The sequence below is a fragment of the Equus asinus genome, chromosome 30 (assembly GCF_041296235.1).
Source record: "Equus asinus isolate D_3611 breed Donkey chromosome 30, EquAss-T2T_v2, whole genome shotgun sequence".
In the NCBI taxonomy this organism is placed as follows: Eukaryota; Metazoa; Chordata; class Mammalia; order Perissodactyla; family Equidae; genus Equus; species Equus asinus.
The window spans coordinates 14,916,842-14,939,671 of record NC_091819.1 but is presented as its reverse complement, the minus strand read 5'-3'; the positions used below and the strand labels follow the sequence as shown (position 1 = coordinate 14,939,671).

Here is a 22,830-nt window from a genome sequence, read left to right as displayed (position 1 = left end):
CGTATCTAAAGGGCGTACCTTATTGATGACATCTAATGAAGCAAATAATGGATTTGCAGTATCTTGGCTATTCATCTGGTCCTTCCAGAAACCTGGGTGTTAAGGAGAGATGGATGGTGATAGATGGAGAGAGAGAGAGGGGAGAGGGAGGGAGGGGGAAGAGATGGGGTCGGCTACAGATCTTTGCAAACGGATCAGATTTGTTGAGCGTCAGCGAGAAGGCACTGTGAGCCATGATTTAAACAAGGGGCAGCATCATTGTTAACTAGTGTCCAACGACTGTCCCCACCCCCACTCTGCCTTCCCGCCGCTCCCTTCTTTTCTCTCTTTTGTAGGATACAGAAGGTGAATAATGAAACCATTTTGCTAATAGTTTATGAGCCATGAGATTGGAAATGTATATGGATAGACCCGAGCACCAGACTAAAATCATTTGAAAGAAGCGTGAGGCTTGGCAGAGAAAGAAATCCGCCGTGTCCTCTCTCCCCAGCCCGGAGCGGAATGGGACGGAAGAGGTGGCCTCGTGCCTCTCCGCTCCATCCGAGGGCAGCGGCTTGGCCCGTCCTCCCGCCAGCTCCTTACCCTCCTCGTCTCCCCGAGGGGCTACAGCGAGAGGGAGATGAATTGGGGCGATGGCGAGATAGCGAGCGCGGGAGATCATCGTTATCACCAGGATTTTTCTTCCAGCGATGGGGTCTAAAAGATCTATCCCACCGGGCGGCTTTCCCGAGGCAGAAAACAATAGACGTGAATTCGCGCAGCAGACAGCCACCGGGATGCTGTCTGTGCGTCTGTCACTTCTGACCCTACAGGGCCTGTTCCCCTAGTACGAACACCCAGAGCTTTCGAGAAACGCCGCAAGCACCCATCCGACCCCCACACTCGGCCCGCGACGAGGTTCCCACCCGCTTTCTTTGCGCACTTAGTACAGTTTCGAAGCCTGGGCTCTAGGGGCGGGATGAGAGGGAAACCGAGGGAATAGGGGGCAGTGTGTGTGGGGTGAAAGGTAAGGCGCTGGCCTGCACCCTCTCTTCCCAGCCCACAAAGGGGCCGCAAAGCCTGGGGAAATTCTCGAAGCCAGCTCGAAACAGTGGCCCAAGCCAATGGCCCGCGAGAGACCGCCCCACATCTGGCCGAGCGTCCCGGAGAGCGAGGGCGCGCGGGAGAGGGCGGGCTCCGCTGGAGGCGGCTGGCTCCAGGCCGGGCTCCCCAGGCAGGTCAGCAATTGGAGCGGGAAGGCCAGGACAGGTACGTAGCAAGGGGCACCCAGGGGTGCCCCAGGACGCCCGGGCTCCGGCCGACTCCATCTCGGGGCCCCCCTTAAGAGTACTTCGGGCCGGGCCGAGGGGTCGGGGCTCCAGGCGCTTGGGGAGGCGAGGACAGCGCAGCCGTCCGCCCAAGCGCCCGCTGCGCAGGCTTCCCGGGGGCTGGAGCTAGGCGCGTACCCGCCTGCCTGGAGTCGGGGACAGTGCGCACATCCTGCAGGGAGCGCGGCCACTGTTAACTCCCTTAGTACCTCTGCCTTTTCCCTCTCCTTCCCAACTCCGCTGGAATCTGGGGAAAACAAAATAACTTTTCCGCGGCCGGGGAGCGAACTGACGGAAAGAGGAGTTAGAAGAAGTGCGAATGGGGGAGCAACGGCCCCAGACCACCTGCACCGGAGACCCTCTTTGATCTTCCCCCAGGGGTAGGGGTAGGGGTTAGGCATTTGACATTTCCGTTTGCAGGGGGCAGGATGGTGGTGCTGGGCAGTGGAAGGCAGTGGAAAGAAGCAGCGCCACGGTTCTCGGCTCGCCCTCCCTCCCCCCAGCTCGAGGCCTCCTTTCGCCCGTTGGGCGGGCTTGGCCCCCGCCTCCGCAGGCCTGGCGTGGAGAATGGACCCTCCAAAGGGGGGCAGTGCAACCTCCTTTCGCCTGCGGACTCTCCCCTGCAGCATCCTCACTTTCTTCAACCCCACACCCACCCCTACCACTCTCCTCTTGACTGAGGTTCCCGTGAGACATCCACCATAAATTTAGTGAAGCAGCCACCTGAACTGGGGAGTTCGGAGTAGAGAGCGAGTGTCTGTCGCCCTTTGGGGGGTGGGGATATTTTTGAGGAAGTACCTAGAAGGAAAATGAAAATCGAACCAACTCAATCACCATTGGCAATGGGGCCCTGGCTCAAGGGAAGGGGGAGGGTGGACGGCGAGGGGTGTTCTGGAATCCCAGGCAAATAGATCTCTTCCGGTGGGCGGGTGGGCGCGGGCTCGGCCAAAAGGTGTCGGACCGACCGGGGGAGCGCGCGGGGAAGACCCCAGGGCGCCCTCCGGCAGGACACGCTTCCCCGCGAGCTTGCGAGCGAGGAGAGAAGGCGGCTGTGCGCCTTCGCTCTCCCTGCCCCGTCTGGGCCGAGTGTTCTAGTCAAATTGCCAAGAGCCGGGTTTGGGTAGCAATGGAGGGTTGCAGTTGCCCTTGGGAAGGGAAACCTGCACTCCAGGAACTCCTTCGTGCCTTCTGTAGTCTCCTTTCCCACTGCCCTCCCAAACTTGGAATTACCTAAATTCTAGTCCCGGCATCCGAAGAAAACCCCAAATCCTGGCAGTTTTCCGCTCTCCCTCTGTCGCTCCCGTAATCCCAGGGGAAACCCGGCTCCAGGTTCCCTCCCCCTCCCTGCTCCAGCCCACGCCAGGCGCTCCGCTCTCCTGGGCCTTTGCCCTTCCTGCCTGGAGTGCCCAGCGAGGGGGTGAGGTGAGAGTGGAAAGGTAGGCAGATAGGGAGGGTCAAAGAGCAGGAGTGGGTCCCCTCTCTTGCAAAAATAACAAAACTCTACTGTGAATTCTATCAAAATTAAATTCCACCCCCCACCCCCCACCCCCCAATCTGTCCCCTCCCAAGTCCAGCCCGGAGAGTGGCAGGAGAGGAGGTCGGGTCGTCCCCGGGAAGAGGGAATCCTGCGCAAATTTACGCCCGCTCTTCTCATTTGTTAGTTGATTCCGTCTAAAAGTTAGCTATTTATAGGCTACGCGCGGCAGCCCTGCGCCCGCTTCCCAGTGCGAAGTGAGAGAGGACCCCGCGGCGCCGCGCGGACATCTCGATTGTGTCCCGTGATTTGCTGTGTTTTGTTTCTGCCCTCACCCGGCAGGCAGCCGGGGAGCCGATCGCCGGGACAGCCGACGCCACCCCCTCGCAGGAGTTGAGAGCGCGGCGCTGCAGTCCCACCATGTGAGTCCGCGCTGACCCCGCTCGGCGCGCGCGGGCTGGCGGGCGCGGGGGAGGCGCTGCGCTCCACCGAGGCGCTCGCGCCCCCCCGGCCGGCCTCCGTCTCCGCCTCCGCCCCTGCGACCTCCAGCTCCTTTCTTCTCCCTCCTCCCTCTTTGATTTGTTCCTTCCTTTTCTCTATTGCCGTGCATCTCTGACTCTCTCTGCTCTCAACTTCCAGCTGAGTTTGCATCTGGTCACAGAAAGACACAAGCCTGGCCTTTACGTGGGAGGCGGGGTGGGCTGGGCGTGTGTGTTTTATAAAGAAGAAAACTGTGGGGCTGATGGTGGGGGAGCTGGGAGCGGGGGGGGGGGGGGGGGGGGAGGCGCGGGATGGAGCCGGCCTGGAGCGCGGCCCCGCGCGCTGGGGGAGGGGACGAGGCGCCTTCGGATCCAGATCTTTCCTTCCGCTCGGCACCGACCGCGAGACGGGAACGCAGTGCTCACGAAGCCTCGCCGTTTGGGACCATCCCTGTGCGAGGCAGGGGCCAATGTCTTAATCAAAATCGCGGAACCGCCCTGGAGGAGGGAAGGACGTAGGCACGGGCTGAGGCTAGCTGGGAAATAGGGTCGGGTCCCTACATTCCAGATAGAACTGGGCGCTGCGATGCCTTTTTTCCCCAGCGGCTGCGAACAGGACTCGCTGGCGCAGGCAGGAGAGGCACAAGCGGATCGCGGCAGTCCGTGGACCTTGATCTTGTCCTCTTTTTCTAAATGCCAGAGCCTTAAAGGATGCTTCTGTGTTTTAGAACTGAGACGTCAAGGGGGCGGGGAGCAGGGCTGGCTGGAGAGGTTCCCCGAGCCCCGGGTGAGAGGAGCGCTAGGGCGCGCGTCTGCGGCGCCGGGAAGGGCTGTGCGCGCCGAGCCCCGGCCAGGCCCGCTTTCTCGTAGGTGCTTGGCGGCGGGTGTGAGACTCATGCACCGCGGGTCAAACTACCCTTTTCCCCCAGATCCTCGGTACGACGTTTGCGGGGAGGAGGGGCAGGGAGGCAGAGAAGATTGTGATTGAAAATGATCCAAGGCTTAGATCCACTTGGGCGAAGATAAGAGCCCCACTGCGGAGGTGGGGAGAAGTTAGGAACCAGTGAGGGGAGAACCGCGGCCTCGCTTCCCGGCGCGCACAGGGCCCTGTGCCCTCGCCGGGTTAACTTCTTACCCGCCACCAATTTCTCCTCTCACAGCGTATGTCGCAATTAGAATCCCCCTGTGGCCTCATGTCCGAAGCGCTCAGTCTGCCGTTCCGGATAGACTAGTAGGGAGCCAACACCCAGCACTGGTTTGTGGCAGTGCCACAGAAAAGGGACCTTCCTTTCCAGCGTCTGTGCACCCAGATCCCCGTCACAGAAACGGGGAAGGAGTATGTGCCCAGCCCACGTCCCTGCTTCCCTCCTGGGCTCACACTGCTGGGGCAGTCCGGTTCAGACAGGACGGGGGCCGCCCAGACCTGACCCAGAGCTGCCCGGATTCTCACCCCGGCCTGCCCCAAACAGCTTTCCAAAACTCGACTGCCAAATAGAAAGCAGAAGGAAGGTTCTGCTGCTGTCCCCGGGACACATGCGGGGTTATGGGTAGATCAAACTCAGTACGACTCTGTAGGCAGAAACTAGCGATAGGGACCCGTAAATGTCAGAATTCGGCGTCTGGGGGTGCGATGTCTTAGTATCCTCCCCCTTGCCCCCAATCCCCCGACAGTAAATGCCACTCAGCTTTCCTGTCACAGGCTTGCTTGAGTCTCTAGTCTTCTTCTAAGTCCTAAGAGGAAGAAAAGCAAAGAAGGAGAGAACGAGATCAAAGTAAGAAAGATTGAAGTTAAGAGGAAATGAGGGAAAAGATGCGATGAAAGAAAGGTATGGTCAGAAAGAATGACCTCTAGCTAACTTTTTCCTCCTTGTCCCCTTTGAAAGGAACACGAGGTTTCCAGAGCAGTGGAGGTAGCCCAGGACAATCACCCGCCCTACCCCACGCCCCCGCAAGTTCTCTGGCGGTGGCCGGCTAGTGGACGCGCATCCGCTAACTTGCGCTTCTCAGCCTCCCCAGTTCCCCACCCTCAGTGACATTCAGCTGCCCTGTCCCCAGTGTGCTACACACGCGTTGCTCAGGAGCTGGTCAGTGACGGAGAAGACCGAGCGCGCCCTCTCTGCAACCCCTGCGATTCCACTTTGGCACAGAATCTGGGACCGCAAGGTGGGCACAGCGCACCGGGCTCCCGGACTGCGGTGGGAGAAGAGTGCTCCTTAAATCTTCATGCTTGTAGGAGTTTTGGGAACCAGTCGGGCTTTTTCCCGTCTCTGATGGGATCTTAGAACTTGGGCGGTCCCTCGGCTCGGCGAAGTAAAAAGATAAACTTGCCCTGAGCCCTGGCTTAGCTCTCTGGGCAGCCATGCCACGCCCGCGGTATCCTTCCAGTTCTGTCTCCTGGCGGTAGATTCGTGTCTGTCCCTGTCCTTCATCGCTTTGCCTCTAATGCGTGGCTTTCAGACCCCTTGAGGCTTTATCCGCAGGCGGAGGTGTAGATAGGAAGGACCTCAAGTTCTCTTCCTCAGTGTGAGTAAAGATGCCATTCCATCCGGACCAAACTAGGGAATAAACTGTGTGTATGGAAGGACGTGAGGGCAGAGAACGAGAAGGCCTGTTTGTTCCCAAATAACTAGTGATGGAAGAAGAAATGCCACTCTTTCCAGAACAGCTCGTGTTTTCAGGGAACTCTGGAAAGCACCAGAACAAGGGATTGTCCTGTTAGAAATTCTTCAGATCTGCGACCTATGAACCCTAAGAGGAGGCACTGAGAAGGAAATCGTGCACAAGAGTTTGGCAGAGAATCTCCTGTGCCCACCTGCGAGAGACCCTGCCCTCCTTAGATGGTCATAGAGCATAGTTAAAATCAGTGGCCACCATCTTATGGGACAATCAGAGCATAGGCACCTGACAGACAGTCCCTAAGTCGTGTCTTGCTGGTGCCAGGAGCTGCTGTGTCTTTGGGGGTGGGACGATCAGCTTAAACCATCCTAGACCAAGAGTTTCATGAGCCTAGAACCTTCCACCGCAGTATGCCAGCCCCTGCCTTCTTCCCCTTCACCCCCAGTCCCTTGGCCACCATCCTGTGCTCTCTCCAGCATGACTCCAGTCGTCCCCCTCCCTTTCCTCAGCTAGACTTGTGAGTGGGAAAAAAATTACTCTGCTGAGTATGTGTGGATGGCTGAAGGCAGTGACCCCCTTTCCTAAAACCTGGAGCAATGCCTTTCTCTATCTCCAGGAACAGTCATTCTTGGGTCGGTAAACCCCCAGGGCTCCAGCCATGGGGTCATTTCTAACCTATGTTAGGAATCCCTAACCTGTATGTTCTCCCTTTTAGGGACGTCTCTTGCTAAGAAGTGAGAGCTTAGAGGAGCTGAGTACAGACTCCTTCCAGGATTTCATTTGATCTTCACATTTACACATATCTGTGCAGAGAGTTGAGGCCTGAATGGTAGATGGATGAAAGGCTTTAGGCAGAACCCAGAGAAGAGCTAAGTGACTCTGTTGGCAAGAAATTTCCATTCACCCCATGCTTTCCTCTTCAGTCTTACCAGTTTAATTTCATTTTTCCCCCTTAGGTGAAGAAATGGAATTCTCAGCTTATGTGACTGTTTTTGCCCCATGTTTAGATGTATTTTGTGACTGAGCGTCTTTAGAATGAGACCAGTGAGTACATATGCAATGTGCAAAATCTTCTGTGCACTCCTTTATCTCACTTAATTTTGACATAAAATGTAAGCATTTATTCTCATCAAGTTCTTGTTCACCTTCAACAGGTTGGTTTCAGTTTCTGTATTTCTCAGATTTCCTTACAATAACAGTACCCGAACCAGATATGTTTAGCTTCTCTGAGCCAGGATTCTTCCCACTGCATTTCTCCAGGTCGTTCTGGCTAAAACTGCCTCTTCTTTCACCTGAATGAGACACTTCCTCGAGATGAAAGTGAGGGTCTTTTTTTCTAAAACCTGAATTATTCAAATACTTGTTCCTTTTTTTTCCTTCCGCCTGTTTAGAATGAACCTGGCCATATTAACATTTAAAGAGGCTTCTCGTAAGAGATGAACATGACTTTTTATGTAGAAATTTTCTTTGAGATTTTTAAAATCATAGTGAAAGTATTCAACATAATTTCAGGAGATTGTATCTTTGAAATTCATTGACAACAAGATTTATTTTCAGAACTTTCTGTGTAACTTTGTCATGCTGCTTTAAAATGATATTTTCTGCCCTAACTGAATCTACCATCAAATGTTTAACAAGTATATATTGAAATGAGGTTTCTTCCCTGACTTTTAAGTTTTTTCAACATTTCCCGTTTTATAACCCAGTTGACAAGAAAGTTTGTAGCTCAGAAAAATTATTTGCTGCATATAGTATATTCTACTGGCCCATTTATATAATCTATGTTTTATTGTTAACATTTTAATAGTAAACAAAGACATTTCTTTTTGAGAGAAAATATGTCTTGTGTTTCAAGGAGTCTTACTGAATAATTAGTTTTTCTCCAATGTTCTTTATTTTTTCGATCAGCTGTATCATTGTTTCCTTTTCATTTATTTCATGTAAATTCAGGAAAGATTCAAATAACTGACATGATCAATCATATCCCTCCTCTTACCAGAGTCGTCACTATTCTATTATTTTAAATCAAACATTTTAATGTAATTTAGAAGGGGAAAGTTCCCACATATATTCATTTATGAGTGATGGCCGAATTGGCTCAACTGTTGACGAGAAACATTTGGAAGTGAAGATGTACTATCAGAAAAGTTGAAATTTCTACTGGCAAACTGAGAAACCAGAAACGCCATTCAAGAGCAAAGGGCTACTGATAAATGACACAGTGAAATAGAAGGAATAAGGACAACTTGTCAGCTGCGGATTTTTTAGATGCAGTATTTCACTCCTTAATATCATTTGGGTGATCCATCGGGTAGGGTACTTTGGGGAGAAGCTTCTTGCTTTTCCTATTGGAAGTTCAAGCCAGTATTTTTTTTAATGAGGTACAGTTTCAGAGACCATGAAATTCACTGTTGAAACTGTTACAGTGTAATGGCTTTTTCCTACTTTCACATTGATGTGCAACCATCACTACTGTTTAAGACCGGAACATTTCATCACGCCGGAAGTAAACCCAGTACCTCTTAAGCCATCACTCCTCATTCCCCTCTGGTCTCAACCCCTGGCAACTACTAATCTGCATTCTATCTCTATGGATTTGCCTATTCTGGACTTTTCATAACTGAACTCATTTAACATTTGGCCTTCCATGTCTACTTTCTTTCATTTAGCCTAATGTCTTCCAGGTTCATCCATGTTGTAGCATGTGTCGGTACTTCATTCTTCTCTATGGCTGAATAATGTTTGCTTTTATGGATATACCACGTGTTTTTGTACACTCCTCAGTTGATGGGCATTTGGATTGTTCCCCCTTTTTGGTTATTATGAATAATGCTGATATGGGTTTTATTTGACTATATGTTTTCAGATCTGTTGGGTGTATACGTAGGAGTGGAATTTCTGGGTCATACTGTAACTCTGTGTGTTTTTGGAGGAATTTTGTGTTAAACTCTATGTTTAACTTTCCACAGTGGCTGCATGATTTTACATCCTTTCCGAAACTTCTGAGGGTTCCAATTTCAACACAGCTTCGCCAACATTTATTTTCTTATTTATTTATATTTTTTAAATTATAGCCATACTAGTAGGTGTAAGTGGTATCTCCCTGTGGTTTTGATTTGCATATCCCTAATGACTAATGATGCTGAGCATCTTTTCATGTGCTTATTGGCCATTTGAATATAGTCTTTGGAGAAATATCTATTCACGGTCTTTGCCCATTTTTTAGTGGAGTTGTTTGTCTTTTTGTTGTGGAGTTGTAAGAGTTCTTTATATATTCTGAATATTAGATCCTTATAAGATATATGATTTGTGAATATCTATATTTTCTCCCATCCTCTGGGTTGTTTTTCACTTTCTTGATAATGCCCTGCAGTTTGTGAAGTCTTTAATTTTGATAAAGTCTAATTTAGCAGTAGTTACTTTTCACAGTAGGTGCATTCCTGATACACAAGAAGACTCAGATTAAACATAACACAAAACAAAAATTTAAAACTCCAGACCCTAAAAAAGAGAAAACTGTTCTGTAATGTCCAAACAGCGACTTTATCAAATGCAGACTATCAGGCAGCAGGCAAAAATTACTGCTGTTGCTCAAGAAAAGGAAACAGCCACAGCTACATTGACCTTTCCCTTAAAAGAAGTCTTGAGTTATTCAGATAAGGTGTCTACCCCAGTGAATGAGATCTTTTATCTCAAAATGACAGTAGTTGTTTTTTTTTTTAAATTAGCATTATCAAATTCATCTACCAAGAAATTTCAAATAATCTCCTCTGTTTAAATAACATTAAGGATCTGCCTTAAACCAACAGCAACCAGGAAAATCAAAGGAAAGGTTGACAGGATGTTCCTGACTTAGCAGTTTCTAACACACAGCCACCCACGGGCTTGTGTAGCCAGGTGACATACTTGTAAAGTTCCCGGAATAAGGTCTTGGAGTAAGAGAGAAGAGAAAGTAAATTATTGCAAAACATTCTAAAAATAAAAATTAATAATAGAGGAGGAATAGAAATGGACGCTATGGGATGCAAAGGTTTTGCCTATTCTCTCAATTAGGCTGCTTTGTGATAATTAACTTAATGGATTAAAAATAAGCAAACAGTGGTTTGAATCGGATCTTCATTTTATGTAGTCATAGAGTAAGAAAGCTTACAGTGAACACTGATTTAGACATCTCTGATTCTGTTCATCGGAAGTCTTGGACCGGATTCCTGCATCTGTCATTTTATAGAACATGCTATTGTCCAGACCACCGGATGCTTTCTAAGTGTCTGTGCACAAGAGTTCCCGTATGAGCCACATGCATGGCTGTCATTCTGAACAGCCCTGACGGCTCCTGAGGGAAACCCAGTTTCCTCATTGGCAGAGTAACACCTTCGTCCCTCAGTTATGGTGGGCAAAAAATAGAATACAACGTGAAAATTATAAGACATTTTGAAGTTTTAGTGTGTGTTTCTTTGTGTAGCAGTCACAATGAACCCAGTGTGGTCCTAAGATTCAACAAATATTTAAAAATTAAATTCTCCAATAACCCTATGAGGTGGGTACTGTTATTTTCTCCCTTTTTTTTTTAAAAAAAGATTTTATTTTTTCCTTTTTCTCTCCAAAGCCCCCCAGTACATAGCTGTATATTCTTCGTTGTGGGTCCTTCCAGTTGTGGCATGTGGAACGCCGCCTCAGCGTGGTCTGATGAGCAGTGCCATGTCTGCGCCCAGGATTCGAACCAACAAAACACTGGGCCGCTTGCAGCGGAGCGCGTGAACTTAACCACTTGGCCACAGGGCCAGCCCCTATTTTCTCCCATTTTACAGATGAGAAAACTGAAAAGCAGAGTTTTTAGATAAGTTGCCCAAGGTCATAGAGCTGATAAGTGGCAGAGCTGGATTTTGAACTCAGACAGTCTGGCTTTAGAGTCCGTGTTCTTATTACTATGTTGTGCTGCTTATGTTTAAAATCTAGAGACTTCAGGTGATAATTGGAGTTTGTATGAAATGATTCAATAAATATTTATTGAGTATCCATTATGTGCCAGACTCTCTGAAGACCTTAGAAGGTCTGGGAATGCTGGGCTGCATTACTGCATTCCGTCATGGCAATAAACAGCTGGAGTTGAGTTGTCACTGCCATCTTTTAATGGGATCACCCAACTTGCCTTGATTCATTCATATGTGCGTGCACCCTGTAATCAATCACATTTGCTACTATTAACATGAGACACAGGCAATGAAAATAGATCACAACCAAAACACTAAACAGAAAGGCAAAAATGAACGTAGAAAATAAACATCACAGCAGGAATTTAGTTCTGTGATAGTCTCTTGCTGCTGTCATTAACTGCAGATCAATGAGCCAACAAGATTTAGTGGGTATCCTCTGAATGCTTGAGCTGTGGAATAAGCACTCAAAATTTAAGAGTTTAAAATCAGAAGAGGGAGAAAAACCAACATAAAAAAAGACTATAAAGTAATCTATAGGAAATATAGTAAAAATCCCACTAGTTGGAAATATTTAATAATTAGTCTTTTAGGCAGAGATCTCTCAGTCGTGGAGTTAGTTTTCTTATTTCATGCACAAAAGGTAAATAACAAGCAATATCAGATCTAGTCCAAAAGGCAGGCTTCAAAGTATGCCGTGAAGATGGGAAATAACCCCATCTCTAGTGTTTTCAAAGAATCTTGCAAGTATGATTGAGCAATATTCATAGCAATTACACTGAATGCTCCAGGCTCCAGAAGAGTCTTCTGAATGGAGAGAAAATGAAATGTGATGAGTACTGTGTTAGTACATGTATTCCATTGCATCCTACTTTTCGAACAATGGTTAATTATTATTAATGAGGATACTTGATAAGCAAGAACCTTCCTTTTGTAAATATGTAGATACCACCAAAGAGTTTATTCTAGTTGTATGCCCACTTAAGAATGAAGAGTCTGCTTTTTGAAGGTCTGCTACCAAGCAGAGGAAATATTTTGACGTTCTCAATGTTGTGGCGAATGCCACATAGCTTGGTCCTCGCTGTGACTTGACCAATACCGTGTCCATGAGCATGAGCCAGATGTTCTGTGGAGCACTTTGCCAGGCTGACTGACAAGGACGCCTACAGCACTATTGGCCCAGCCCTGTTTTATCTGTCTTTAAATAATCAGCAGCCACACTTTCTGTGTTGAACACTTGCTGTAATGTAGTTTGTTTAGTACTATTGAATGTTAAAATAACTGTGAACTTACTGATTCATTGAACAATGTGTGTTGAGTGCCTGCCAGTTTTCAGGGCAGAGTTTTACCAATGCTTTCTGCTTATACAATGCTATAAGGTGGGTGGGTAGGTAGCTAGGTAGGTAGGTTAAGAGATGTGTTATGAGTCCAACAGAGAGGAAAGTGAGCTTAGAGCTCACTGCCTATGACCACATAAGTAGTGAGGGTGCAGATCTGGGCCTCAATCTCAGGCTTCTGATACCAAGTCGAGGGCTGCTCTTCCATAACATCTCTTGATCTGCATTGCTGAGAGTGTGTTCCACCTGAACACCTATGTCAGAATGACCTGGGGTATTGGTGTAAAATGTAGAATCCTGGGCTGTAGTCTAGAAATACTGAATCCCCAGCACTCAGCTTTTTTTTTTTTTGGGTGAGGAAGATTGGCCCTGAGCTAACATCTGTTACCAGTCTTCCTCTTTTTGCTTGAGGAAGATTCACCTTGAGCTACCATCTGTGCCAGTCTTCCTCTATTTCGTATGTGGGTCACCACCACAGCTTGGCCACTGACAAGTGGTGTATGTCCATGTGCAGGGGCCAAACCCAGGCAGCTGAAGTGGAGTGCACCAAAGTTAACCACTAGGCCACAGGGCCAGCCCCAGGACTTAACATTTTTAATAGTCCCCTCAATAGATTTTTATACACAGTAAATATTAAGCATCGCTGGTCTAGATACTAAAAATCTTGAAATATTTGGTTAAATTAATTTGACACTAAGAAAAAATAGTTTGAGGAGAAAGGAGAAACTTTCTGACAACAAACAAGAAATGTCAGTGTACTCTTCATAGTTACCTCACAAATTGAAAGTTAAGTGAGATTCAAAGTGGTCTTCCCATTTGGGGAGGTTGTCCTTATCTGAAGTATTTCATAGAGTTGTGATGGTTTTTATAACACAGTTTTATAAAACATGTCTGTGAGATCCTCCGTCCAGGGCACATTCATTAAGTCATCAAATATTTATTAAAGTGTCAAGTACTATGTTAAGCACTTGATGACCAGCAGTGAAGAAACAGTATGGACCTTGACCTCATGGAACCCACAGTCTGCTGAGGAGAGATGTTAATAGGTATTTTGCCCTGAAAGCTTTCTTGAAGACAAATAAGTACGTGAAATAATGGATTCAACAGGTTTCTTCTCTGCAGGACTGTCAGAGCCTTCTGTGTACTCCTATGTACTGTGAATATGTGAGAGAAGATTCTCGCGTGTGATGTTTTCCAGACTTACCACAGCATCCTTCGTATAAAGACCAACTCGTAGGTCTCGTGTTCTACAGAACACCTTTTGGATCACACTCTGCTTGCACATTTCAGTGAAGTCCTGTCCTGCTGGAAGCCCCAAATCTGTATATATCTGGCGTAGATCTGGGGTATACTATGGAAATGGAATCCCAGTGCAGCCCCACCTCCCTGGGTAGTTTTGTTCCTATATCCTCGTGAGCCCTGGGGCAAGCTGTGGGCAGACTTTAGTCAAAGAATTAGTGTCCAGGGATATAGATCAACTTCGGACTGTCTTCCGAGGTTGGGCTGGGTATGAATTTGAACACGGACTGGATCCCAGGAGATGCCTCTGGTCTCTCCAGCTGGGGGCTGGTTAAACAGAGGAACTATTTCAAAGTCTTTCAGGAATGCTAAGGCCGTCTTGGAGCATTTGATGTGAGAAGAGGAGTGTTAATGGGGATCACGTGTAAGCCTTCTACACGGAAGGCTGAATACTATTTGAAGACCACTCGGCTTTTGACTAGGTGTATAATCAGATTATTTGCTGAAAAATACCTCCTGTCTATGCATTGCCTACTTTTCTGAGAATGGTTGTTGGGAAAAGGAAAATATAAGCATTTTCAGTAGGCTACCTAAATCCAGTTACACTCAGTTTTTTGCCTTTTCTTCTTCTTTTCTTCAGGCAGTGGCTGTATCTAAACAGAACAAAGTGACTTGGCAACTGCTCAGATAACTCAGAGTGGTGTGTTCACCTGATGGATGGACTTAAATAGTTTGGTTGTTGACATTTATCAAATTACCCAGCGAACTGCCGCATCACCGCCTCGTTTCATGCAGGTGGAAAATTCTTAAAGAAGCCTCTTCAGAATTGTTTGTTTTTCTTAGTTATCATAATATTTAAAGATATGTTGCTTTATTGTTTGTTAAGTACATGCTTTGTTCATTGGAAGGTCTTACCACAAAGGCTTCCTCACGGATATACAAAATAAAACAAAAAAATGTTACAGTAACTTTTTTTTCTCAGTAATTTTTCCCAATACTTTTCCCAATAATTCAGGTAATCATCACCTGCATAGATAAATACTGGAGACACACTTCTTTTTTTCCCTTTTCCAGAGTTGCCTGAATAAATGTTCACCTTTCTATCCTTTGTGAGGAGACGTCAGATCTTGAAGTTTTAGTCTGTTAAATTCAAAGTCTAAATTCAGTTTGTTGTTTGAATCACTTTGAACAAGAGAGTTTAATGCAATTGCTGTCTTCAGGGAGCTTCTCTCTTAGGTGAGGAGGTGAAGAGTAAGTACGTACATTGTTGTAATACCAAATAAATATCTGCCAAATGCTAAATGAAAAGGTTCTAAGGACAGTGATGGTCGTTCAAAGGAGTTTAGTCTGGCCGTGAAGAATTAGACAAAGCTGACTCCAGGAGACTGCTTTGAGATTGGTCTTTAAAAATGGGTAGCAGTGGAATTGGTGGAGCAGAAAAGAGAAGAAATGGGCTTAGGGTTTTGTGTATAAAGGCAAGAATGTGAATAAAGACACAGAAATGGGAAAATAGGAGGCCTATTTGGGACACAGTAGAAGTGTATTTAGGATGGAGGAAGCAGGGAAGTGAGAGAGAAGAAGATAGAATTTAACATTTCTGAGGGCCCCTTAGATGTGATACGCTGTTAGGTGCTTTATCCACCCATATTTGCTTTTCACCCTCACAACAAGCAGGCCAGATTATTATTTTTCTTTTTGGTGAGGAAGAGGTAACATCCACTGCCAATCTTCCTCTTTTTGCCTGGGGAAGATTGTCGCTGAGCTAACACCTGTGCCAGTCTTCCTCTATTTTTGTATGTGGGATGCTACCATGGCATGGCTTGATGAGTGGTGTGCACGTCCACATCCGGGATCTAAACCCGTGAACCCCATGCTGCCAAAGCAGAGCACGCAAGCTTAACCACCATGCCACCAGGATGGCCCCACAAGCAAGCCAGATTTCTTTTGAGGCTGCTGTTCACCATGATTCCTGTACCGTTTCCATTGTACAGTCACGTCTCTTAAGCACAGGGATGTGTTCTGAGAAATGTGTTGTTAGGTGATTTTGTGGTTGTGCGAACATCATAGAGTGTATTTACACAACCTAGATGGTGTAGCCTACTGCACCCCTAGGCCATATGGTATCTTATGTGAGCAATGTCATATATGCAGTCCATCATTGACTGAAACATCAGGATGCGGCGCATGACTATATAGTGTTTCTGCTGGGAAGTGACTGCCAAGTGACTGCATTTCCCAGACTCCTTTGCAGCTCGTTGGGGCCAAGTGATTGTTCTCAACAATGAAATGTGCATATAACTTCCAGGCTAAAGTGGTTTGGAAGCATGCGTGCCCTTTTCACTGTGGACTATGGAAGTTAGGCTGTAGACAAAGGACTTCAAGATCCTAGAGGAGAAAGAGCCATGGGATGGAAGAGTCTTGGGTCTTGCTCGGTATGCAACTGGACTTCACATAAATGAGAACTAAATTTCTTTGTGTTAAGCTACTGAGATATGGATATTTATCTTTATAGCAGCTAGACTTACCTTAATTAATATGGATATTATAGGCTTATATAATACAGGCTCATAGATGTAACTTACTCAAAATCCCATAAATAAGAAGTGGGACCAACACAAATCTGGCTCTGTCTTGAAGGTGCTTCTTTTTTTAATTCTATTCCCATGGTTTTATCTGTATGCTAATAGGTATCAATTCTCCGTTGTTGGTCCAGACCTCTTTTTGGTGGTCCAGACTGGTGTAGGCAGTTACTTAATGAATTTTCCTACTGGAAAGTCTGTATTATTTAGGGCATAAAATAAACTTTAAAAAATAAGTGCCCAGTATACAATGGATTAACTGTCTTTTTTGCCCCCAGAATAAGTGGTCCGAGTGCAATGCTTGGTCTGACCTGTCTGCTCCATTGACCCTTTGTTTTTTCCATAGTGTTTTCCTGATATTCCCTAAGGTGTTGTCTCATTGGCATAGTTAAAGCTAACCCAGCTCACATGTGAGCCTAATCACCCCTTTTGCCCTCCCCCCACTTTCCCTATGGTAACCACCAATCCAACCTCCAGTGAGATGTTTTTGTTTGTCATTGTTTTTATCTTCTACTTATGAGTGAGATCATATGGTATTTGACTTTCTCCCTCTGACTTATTTCACTCAGCCTAATACCCTCAAGGTCCATCCATGTTGTCACAAATGGCCGGATTTCATTATTTCTTATAGCTGAGTAGAATTCCATTATGTATAAATACCACATCTTCTTTATCCATTCGGCTCTTGATGGGCACCTGTTGCTTCCAAGTCTTGGCTATTGTGTATAATGCTGCAATGAACATAGGGGTGCAAATATCTTTATGCTTTTGCGTTTTCAAGTTCTTTGCATAAATACCCAGCAGTGGGCTAGCTGGATCATATGGTAGATCTATTCTTAATTTTCTGAGGATACTCCATACTGCTTTCCATAGTGGCTGCACTAGTTTGCACTCCAAAATGACTTCCTATCTTGTGCTCCCTAACTTGGTTAATGACTACACCACCCTCCTGGATGCCCGGAGACCAGATGATATACTTTGACTTTTTCTTTTACCTTACTCTCCATTGTCAGTCATTTTCATCTCTTAAATGTCCTTTGAAGCTCTCTGCTCCACTTAGTCCTCTAGATCTGCCTTGCTTTCTGCCTTCATCATCGCTCACATAGACCTGTAGGATGGCTGCCTACCTGGTCACCCTGTCTCCAGTATCGACCTATCAAGGACATCCTTCACACTACCAGGAGAGTGATTTTTCTAAAATGCAAATCTGATGATCGTTTTACTCCCTTTTTACAACCCTTCAGTGATTTCCCATGGCAAAAGTCCAAATTGCTTTGCAGAGCACAAAAGGCCCTCTGTGGTTCAGGCCCGGAGTCTCTCCAGCCTCATTTCTGACACTTTACTGTTCCCTTCCCCCAAACAGATCACACCCACAGCTTCAGTTATACTGAGCTGTGTCAGACAGTTTCATTTCTTTGTGTCTCTGCTCCTGTGTTCCTCTGCCTAATGAATGATTATTTATTTTTCAAGACCCAACACAGCTGACACCTCTTCTGTGACATTATCCTAACTCTTCTCTAGGCAAAGTTCATCACTCCTTCTTTGTTTTGTTTCTTTGATTCCATGAATTTTACTGAATAGCTGTTCCTTTTAGGCGTTGTGTTTAAGCGTTGGATGTGATGGACAGAAAAAGATGTGGTCCCTACCTTGTGAAGCTTACAATCTAATGGCAGAGTTGGACATTAGTCAAATATTCCCACAAACAAATGTAAAGCTATAGCAGTGATAAATATGATGAAGAAGAAAAAAGGGCACAATGATTAACCCATAGTTGGAGAATTTGACCTAGTAAGGGATTACAAGGAAGACTTGCACTGAGGAAGTATGCTTAAGCTGAAATGAGAGGGATGAATTAACTGGGTAAGAAAAAGGAATTGTGAGCAGAGGTAACAGTGTGTACAAAAACTTTCATTAGGAGGGGCTTAGGGATTGTAGGGGAGGAAGAAATTTCCCGTGACCCTCATAGGGTCCCTGGCTGGGTCTGAAAATTAAACCCACAAAGATAGATTAATGAGAGAAAATCACACAAAGTGATTTCATGTTTTATGTGACATGAGAACCTTCCTAAGGAAATGAAAACCTTATGAAATGGTTAAACCTGAATGTTTCTGTGGTGGGTTTGATGAAGAGTGGAAGGTCATGGAAAGATAGGATAAGGCAAAGAAGATGAGCTAAGGGTGGTAAACTGGGGGAGACTTAGCAAGGCCTGTTCATCTGGATTCTTCTCAACGTCCCTCCATCTTGGAGACAAGAATGTTCCTTTTCTCTGGGTGTAGAGAGAGCGCCCTTTAATAAGGGTCTTATGGCCTGCTTTAGGAGAGAAGGGTGGGAAGGTCAGAGTGACCTTCCTGCTTCTGCCATTTTCTCAAAATCCTTCATATTAAAATTTTCAGTATGCCAAGGTGCATTATTTTGGGGTTAGCATATCCTGAACCCCACCAGGATATCTGAAGGGACTGAATAAAGACCAGATTCACTGGGGGCAGGGGCGGGGGCATCCAGGTACAGGATGAGGCAGGAAAAGTAAGTAGGAGCTAGATTCTGAAGGAGGTTTCTCTTCGTTCTAAGAGGAATGGAAAGCCATTTAAAAGGAGATGGGAAAAATATGATCAGAGTTTTTGGGTTGTTTTTTTTTTTAAAAGAATTCATCCCGGCTACTGTATGAAGAATGAATTTGAGGGTTAGCCGAGTGGATCATGCTAGACTTGTTAGTTCAGACAAGAGATACTGGTATATTGAATTAGGGTTGTGATAATGGAAATGAAATAATTCGTATTTAGGATTAGATATGGTTGGTGGAGGAGGAGGAGGTGACAAGGATGGTCCCTGTGTTCCTGGATGGATGACGAAGCTGGTCATGGAGTTAAGGAAGACTAGAAGAAAACTAGTTTGGAGAGAGTTTGAATGTGAGGTGCCTGGGGCTGTGTAGGAGGAATCATTTCACTGTGTGTTAAGCGTATTTCTATTACTTCACGTACACTGTATTATAATTACTTTTGTGTGTGTTTCTCTTTATGAGATTATGAGCTCCTCAAAGGAATGGAGCCACATTTACTTATTATTATTATTACTCTTATTCATTTCTGTATCCCCAGTACCTATTACGGTAATTTACTTATAATATTTGCCCAGTAAATGTGTGTGAATAAATGATCTATCTGACCGCAAAGCCCACACAGTTTCTCCTGCACCAGTAATAGGGGCAAGAAAACACTGGAATGGCAAGTCGGGGCTCAACTGTAGAGTGTTTTTAAATACCTGGCTAAGAAGTTACATGATGACACAGAATGTAATTAAACCGTAAGTTTACGTTTGCTTCCAATCCAACCTTTGTTTCAAATAATGCTTCTGTTATTTTTAAAACCCTGTCATGTTTACTCAAGGGACATTCTCTCCTCAGTAAATCCTAGCCAGCCAAGCTACAAGAAAAACACGGAGATCATCCTCAAAAAATGAACTATGCCTTTCTGTTGCAGGAGTAAATGAAATTAGAAGGCATCTGCAGGAAGACGGTCGGCAGATACAAAAGAAATGTAACGAGGCCTATTCATTTTCTCACTCTTTCTTTCCATCTTCCATTGGAAGTTAGCACTCCACCATTGGGGCGTATCTAGAGCCGGTTCCGACATTCACATTGCTGGGTTATTTTCACAGCCTGGATGTGGCGGGATTGATGTTGAAGAGCCACCACTATTTCTTGGAGTCAGAGTGGTGGAACAATATTTTGAATCTGTTGAATTTAGTAGTAACCACACAGACAGCCTCTATGTATGGTAAAACACAGCTATGTCTATAGATGCCCTGTGAAGGGTTTGGGATGTGGGCCCCTTAAAACTGGATTGTGCAAGTCCTCATTGGAACTCAGTTGGTATACAATAATGAATGGTGCTGTTCCAGTTTCATTAACCCAGACCAACATGAGAATTTTTTCTACTCTAATCCTGAAATTGGATAAAATGTCCTTTATGGTTTTATGAGAAATCTATATTTTTAAGGCCCCATACCTATTGCACCCCTACATGAAATATGCAGACAATTGAGGCCTGAGTGTGTATCTTTTTTTCCCTTTGCACACATTTTTGTGTGATTCTTTTTCTTCCTTTGGAAGAGTGTATGATTCCTATCTAATGAGAACAAAGGGAATAGTGGTTGGCCTGAATGAACCTAGAGTTTCTTCTTATAGATCTTAATGATGAGAATCAGAGTTGAGCATCATGTGACTGATGGCCCAATCATATTGATTTTAATGACTGGTTGTGGCAAGCGTGAGTAAATATAGCCACAGCCTCTGAGACCAGGTCTACACAGTGCAAAGTGCAGATCTGGAAGTTATCCAGTAACTTCAGGCCACAAGGATGGCCAAGCTGAATGTAGGTCTTAGAACTGTGGGTGTTTGCATGAAGTTGAGTAGAGTGGCTAAGAGCCCAGGATCCAGAATCAAACTGCCTGGTTTCGTTTCTTCTCTTAGCCACGTACGAGTGGTATAACCTTGGTCCAGTTATGTAACTCTTTGTTTCTCAGTTTCCCCACATTTAAGATGAGGTTAGTAATATATTTACTGCATAGGATTGTTGGGAGAATTAAAAGCATTAATATTGATAAAATACTTTGAATAGGGTCTCGCACATAGTAAGTGCTAAATAATTTCTAGCTACTGTTATTACATTAGGAAGATGCTTAAGGTGGGGGCTTTATAAAGACAAAGATTTATGAAAGCAAGGTCAGTGCAACTTTTGGTGAAATGTAAAGAATTTTGAACTTTTTGCTGAAGCATTAAATATACATTATCTGCTTGACCTTTTAAACGGAATTATTTTAGAGACTGCTTTCTATAAATACTTTCTAAAGGTATTGCAAGTATCAAAAAATGTTCTAGAGAAGTTGAAGGTATAGGTGTCATTTAGTGAAGGTTAAAGACCTCAAGATGATTTTGTTTGGTGAAGAGAAAGCCAAAGAAAATTGACCAGGCTGGTCTTGGAAATGGGTTTATTAACAATTATAATAATATCAACTCTTTATTGAGTACTTACTACGTCACAGGGACTTTATTCAATTTCACTTTAATTCTTTAATTTCATTTAAGTTTTTAATCATTTAACTTCATTTAATTCTCATAGAATTCCATAGAGTATTGTTATCATTGTCTTACCTATTACTACACTGAGGCTCAGAGGGGTGACATGGCTTTTCAAGGTTCCAAAATTTAGTCCCGGAATCGGAATTTGAACCCACTTATGACAAACTGCAAAGCTAGTATTTTTAACTTCTATGATCTATTTCTCTCTCTATGCCGTTATTTATATTAATACCTATTATCAATATGGCATTTAATGCACTTTAAAAAGTCTTATAAGTTAAGCATTCTTTAAGTCCCAATTTAAAGATAAGAAATTTGAGGCTTAATGAAATTGATTGATATGCCCTGCATATCCCATTCATAAGGCTCCAGATTTTCTAATTTATCCACAACCAGCTAATGCTGGAGAGGCTGACCAATTCCATACTTACCACCTACCCAATGGGCTTATGAATGGAGAGCGAGAGCAGAAACACCAATGAGAAATAGATTCGAAGTGGGGGAGGGCAGGCAGCAAGGATGTAGGGAGCAAAGCAGAACTATAACTGCCCTGCATTGTCTCTGCAAGTTAGAAAATATCTAATTTGTTGTCATATTCTCAGTAACATGAAGACTGACTCCTTTTATTTTCTGTTTTTCATTAATGACGTCAAAATTATAACAGAAAATATTTCAGTTAGACTTCAGTAAGAATATGATGACTTCTGGGTGTTAAAATACTAAGAGGTTGTGGGGAATTGCTTCCCCCATAGTTTGTAAGAGAAGATATTCATCCTACTTATTACCGTGTCGTATTTCAAGTAAGCATCGTTAGGGTCAAAACATTCGGCTTTTTGATAAAATATTGTCAGTAAGTCCAGTGGATACTACAGGAGCTAGCTCTCTTCTTTAAACACATCAGGCAAATCATGGGTTGTTACTAGTTTGGTTTGAATTAGTAGCAAATTGTTATATTCTATTTGGGAACTTGCCAATGAGATGACAACCAGAGTTAGGACCTGCCAGCGATCACTGTTATCTGTGGTGATGGCTTTATACATTCCTCTCAGGATAATTAAGATATTTATATCCATAAAATGGAAAAGTGCTTCACTTAATCTAGTTTATCTATAACATCTACATAGAATCTAGACATTTTAACAGTCTGAGTATGAGGTGAGGATCTTGGAAAGAAACGCAACGTGAGTAGATCTTTCATTCAGTCTTTTCTCCTCTCCGTATCCACTTAGGCCAAAAGTTACCATTGAGAGACAGTCCACGGATTGGAAATGAGCCTGCCATAAACTCATTCATTCGTTCATGAAATCTATATGGAGCAGCTGTCAAATGATAGACACTGTTCCAGATGTTGGGTAGTGAATGAAACAGACAAAAGTCCCTGGGCTCATGGAACTTATATTCTGGTGGAGAGATAGATAGTGAACAATGCGAGTAGGTAAATATATGAGATATAAGGTAATGACCAGTGTTATGAGGAAAAGAAAAAAGATGGGAGGGGGTATGAACTGTTTGGGAGGGTGAAATTTAGGTCAAGTGGACAGGGAAAGCATCCGTAAGAAAGTGCCTTTTAAGTGCACACCTGAAGGAAATGAGGAAGCCAACTTTACAGACATCTGGGGGAAGAGCATTTCAGGCAGAAGGAAAAGCAAGTACAGAGCTGCTGTGTGAGGAGCATGCCTGGCATGTCTGAGCAAGGAGGACAGTGAAGCTGGAGCACAGTGAACAAAAGGACGAGTGTAAGAGATGCAATAGAGAGGTCGTGAGGTGGGAGGGTTACAGATCCTGTGGGGA

At 45.0% G+C, this 22,830-nt stretch overlaps 1 protein-coding gene across 6 annotated transcripts in view; it reads left to right on the top strand.

The window, feature by feature from the left end:
- Positions 1 to 1,118: 1,118 nt before the first annotated feature.
- The window catches only part of ESRRG (estrogen related receptor gamma), a 607,874-nt gene continuing 586,162 nt past the window's right edge, over positions 1,119 to 22,830 (top strand). For 3 of the 6 annotated variants that reach the window (XM_070501486.1, XM_070501489.1, XM_070501488.1), the window contains exons 1-2: positions 1,119 to 1,248; positions 3,124 to 3,203. In XM_070501486.1, the coding sequence (XP_070357587.1) occupies positions 3,202 to 3,203 (2 nt within the window). In that variant the 5' untranslated portion in view covers positions 1,119 to 1,248; positions 3,124 to 3,201. Of the gene's footprint in view, positions 1,249 to 2,698; positions 2,744 to 2,988; positions 3,204 to 22,830 lie in introns of those variants that run through there. The other 3 variants (XM_044762909.2, XM_070501490.1, XM_044762911.2) reach the window with 3 other exon arrangements.